The following is a 1,812-nucleotide window of genomic DNA, read 5'->3' as shown; positions in this document are numbered from 1 at the left end:
CTACTGCTGTAAGGATTTACAGTTGAATCTGCTCTATCACTTGGGTAGTCTAAGTGATCTGACCCAGCACTGTTGGCCACATCCTTGATTGTTTACCTATTTTCAGATGTTTAACACATAAATGTAATAAAACAAAAAGTTCAGCTCTTTTTCAACCACTCTTCCCCTTCAGTGAAATTACATCCAAAAATAGCAGAGTACATGTCCTCTCAACAGCAAGCTAGGCAGTCAGTCCCACCTGGTATCTACAGACTATGCTGAACAAGTAATAACACACAGACAGCTGCTTCAGAACTTAATCTTTGCACCAAGGAAGCCTATCAGCCCTGCTCTCTTGCAAGCTGTTTTTGGGTGGAGATGTCATCTGAGGCACCTGCTGAAGTGAGGTGGAGGCCTTTCAAATGGTGGTGGTGAGGGGTAAGCTGCTAGGTCTGAGCAAGATGTGGAGAGTAAGGAATGCACGCATGTCTCTGTGGATCTCCGAGGAGTCTTTACTCAGAAATTTTGCTCGCATTCTACTGTTGTTCCTTGGTGTCATTTTCTGGGCAAGTGCAACAGTTCTGACCTTTGGTGGATGCTTTGTGATCCTGTTGTGCAAGAACTATCATCATTTTTTTCATGAGTCTTTCTTTCCTCTCCCTGGCTGGCTGGCTGTTGTAGCTGCGTTAGTCCTGCTACCTACTGGTATTTTGGCTATTTCTGTTTCTGTAAGGAACTCCCGTTATCACCAAGGGACTCTAATGCACCTGCTGCTAGTTCTTCTTTGTCTCCAGGTGTCTTTAGCAGTTTTGACACAGTTCTACTCTATTTGGATGGCAGTTGAGCTGAAGAACACAATGGGACAAGCCTTCAATCAATACAATGGCACAAATTCCCTGGCTCGTGGAAGTGGGACTGTGGATATGCTCCAGAAAAAGCTCCAGTGCTGTGGGCTTCAAAACTATACAGACTGGCTAAAGGCATCAGCTGCTTCTTGGCATTTTCCATCCAAAAAATCTCATATTCCTAGAAGCTGTTGTAAAAAATATGTTGACTGTGGGGGTGACTTAAACCAGCTGGATCAGCTATTCCAGGAGGGCTGCCTGAGGAAACTGCAAGACCAGTTGCATTATGGAATGAAGTTTTTGTTTTCTTGCTGTGTTGTGCTCAGTGTCCTAGAGCTGTTGGCTGGAGCAAGCAATGGCATCCTCATGAGCCATCAGCCTTTCTATGACTTACGATTTCTGGAATCATCTGTCTTCTCATAGGTCAACAGGCAGTGGCAGCATTGTTTTCCTTGAATCTCTCTTGTGCTGTGACTGCACTGAAAGAAACTTTTGTGATGTATGTTTGCATATAAATCAAACCAGTTGGTCACTGTTTTTTCTTATTTAATGTTGCAATGCTAGATCAATCTTCACCCTCAGTTCCTGTTCAACATCTGAAAAACTTCATTGCTGGAAATCCCAGCAGGAAGTGTGAGGGGAATCTCAGTATGTACTGAAACTGTCGCAAGTGGGTGATTGTAAGGTAGAGGCATCGTTTTCTTGGGAATGTAAGAGAATGCTGTAGAGTTGTGACCTGAACTTTGGAATAAGTCACACGGGGTGAGATTTTTGAAGTGCCATTAAAAAGCAGATTCTTCCACTTACAAAGGTGCAGCTAATCCTTTGGTATTTCTCAAAGCTCTAACACTAACTTTCAGAAAAAATAAATAGTGTTTCCTGAAGTGGCATGAGGGTACAAACTAAATAGAGAAGTTATAGTTGCTGGCCACAAGATAAATGTCTTCTGTTGTATTCTTCTTACTACCTTCATAGCAGCTCAGGAACT

At 42.9% G+C, this 1,812-nt stretch overlaps 1 protein-coding gene across 1 annotated transcript; it reads left to right on the top strand.

The window, feature by feature from the left end:
• Positions 1–440: 440 nt before the first annotated feature.
• Positions 441–1,247, top strand: LOC306957452 (tetraspanin-3-like; the record flags this gene model as incomplete). Its single annotated transcript, XM_079548898.1, has 1 exon — positions 441–1,247. One exon carries the CDS (start codon positions 441–443, stop codon positions 1,245–1,247), a length of 807 nt encoding a protein of 268 aa, XP_079405024.1.
• Positions 1,248–1,812: the final 565 nt, after the last annotated feature.

This window comes from Tetrao urogallus (assembly GCF_951394365.1).
Source record: "Tetrao urogallus genome assembly, chromosome: Z".
Classification (NCBI taxonomy): Eukaryota; Metazoa; Chordata; class Aves; order Galliformes; family Phasianidae; genus Tetrao; species Tetrao urogallus.
Note: the sequence above shows the minus strand (reverse complement) of the source record. Positions and strands in the feature narration are given on the sequence as shown.